Here is a 1,892-nt window from a genome sequence, read left to right as displayed (position 1 = left end):
GGCTGCAGCTGGCTGGAGAAGAGAGAGTTGGAGCCGTGTCCGAAAGAGCTGGCGAGCGGAGGTCTGGGTGCACGGGGGGCTTTCCTCAGGCAGCATGATCCCCACGCTGCGGGCAGAGGGGCAGCAGGGAGGGATTCCCCCCCCTCCCCGCCACCTCGAGATCTCACCGTACCTGCCAGGGTCACAGGCACTAACACACAACCGCGTCCCACGGATGTGGGCATAGCTTGTTGCACACCAGTGGATGCTTCCCAGGAAAGGGAGGAAGGCAAAAGGAGGGAAAAAGCAGTTTCAAGGGATCTCCTTACCTTTCTTCACCTTCTTTTCCTCGTCTCCTTCTCCCGCACCCAAGAGAGTGAAGATGATTCCCGTCTGGGAGTTGATACCCACGGCAGTCACCACCATCCTGCCGGAGCCCTCCATCACATGGGTACCTGGCACAGCAGGAAGGTCATGGTCAGACAGGACACTGGCACGCCATTCCCATCTACTCCCCGACAGCGGGACACAGGACTTGGGACACAAACCCAGCCCGGCCCTGCACCGACCACGCAAGAGCTGCCCAGGATCCGCACCTGACAGCAGCATGGGGTCTTTATCCAGCGATTTCTTGACTTGGTCTGACTCCCCGGTCAGCGAGCTCTCATCTATTTTCAGGTCATTGCCCTGGATCAAGATCCCATCTGCTGGCAAGAGATCACCTAGGAGAGGAGCAGAGAGAGGGATCAGCCCCAGCCCAGCAGCCACAGCTCACCCCTGCCTGCCCCATCCCAGGAGGAAGCTTCGTGTGCCACCAAAAGGACTCAAAATTCAGTCTCAGACCAAATCTAGAGGGAGGAGAAGCAACAGATGGGTATCATAAGACAGATGGTATTATAAGATGATATCCTATAGCTCCAAAATCTTCACTGGTGTACAAAAGCGTTCGTTGTGAGGACATTTGTTCAATCAGACAGCGCTTCCCCCATCCGGTTTTACTGAATCAACACCGCATCCTTCCCAAATCTGCCCGATACATCCAAACTGTTACACAATCCCATCACCCACCCACTGAGGAAGGAGAAAGCCCAGTGTGAAAATGAACACAGTGTCAGACCGATCTCCTTCCGAATGGGAGCTGCATGGGATGAGCATCCCCCCTGGTAAACAAGGAGCAGGACCTAGTTTAGCAAGGAGATGTATCCCTTGGGCTAAGGAGGTATTTAAAAGACATGTAGATGTGGAGCTTAGGGACATGGTTTAGTGGTGGACTTGGCAGTGTCAGGGTAATGGTTGGACTTGATGATCTTAAAGGTCTTTTCCAACCTAAATGATTCTATGATTCTATGTTCCTCCTTGCTAAGGAGATGTCCACCAGCAAGGACACGGTTGTGCAAATGAAGCGTTTTTGAGACCAGCAGGTCGCTAAAGCAACCCAAAGCTGCGTGCAGAGCCTGGCTTAGCTCTGCCAGCCAAGCTCCAGGGTAGCAAGCAGCAAGGTCAGGGAAGCACCCCTCCCATTGCTCCTGGCCATGGCATGCTGCAAAATGGGGTAACTGGAGGAGCCACGCTTCCCCCTCAAGGCAAAAGGGCTGCCAAAGCAGAGAGGAGGAACCGCGCCAAGGCTGCCGAGGTGGAGGGACCCACAGGGTGACCTTCTAGAGACAGTACCTGTCCTAAAGGCCTGCCCCCACACGTGGGCGCTCCACCGAGCACCCCACCATGCCATGGGGACCCCAGGGACTCACATTCATTGTCCCCACCCGGAGGGTGGTAGAAGGACAGGCCCAGGGAGATTATGGCTGTGGCATAATCTGGGACACCCAGACCCCAGCTGCCACCACCTCCACTCACCGTACTTGATCTGCGCGATGTCTCCCACCACGATCTCGGCCACTGGGATCTGAATTACC

At 55.6% G+C, this 1,892-nt stretch overlaps 1 protein-coding gene across 1 annotated transcript in view; it reads right to left on the bottom strand.

Moving 5' to 3' along the window:
* The window catches only part of ATP2B4 (ATPase plasma membrane Ca2+ transporting 4), a 37,548-nt gene that overhangs the window by 29,954 nt on the left and 5,702 nt on the right, over positions 1-1,892 (bottom strand). Inside the window, 3 exon segments of the mRNA XM_009638268.2 lie at positions 309-434; positions 576-701; positions 1,834-1,890. Coding sequence (XP_009636563.1) covers positions 309-434; positions 576-701; positions 1,834-1,890 — 309 coding nt within the window.

This window comes from Egretta garzetta, unplaced genomic scaffold, assembly GCF_000687185.1.
Source record: "Egretta garzetta isolate BGI_Z169 unplaced genomic scaffold, ASM68718v1 scaffold105, whole genome shotgun sequence".
In the NCBI taxonomy this organism is placed as follows: Eukaryota; Metazoa; Chordata; class Aves; order Pelecaniformes; family Ardeidae; genus Egretta; species Egretta garzetta.
The sequence above is the reverse complement of the archived record's forward strand: the minus strand, read 5'-3'. Positions and strand labels throughout refer to the sequence as shown.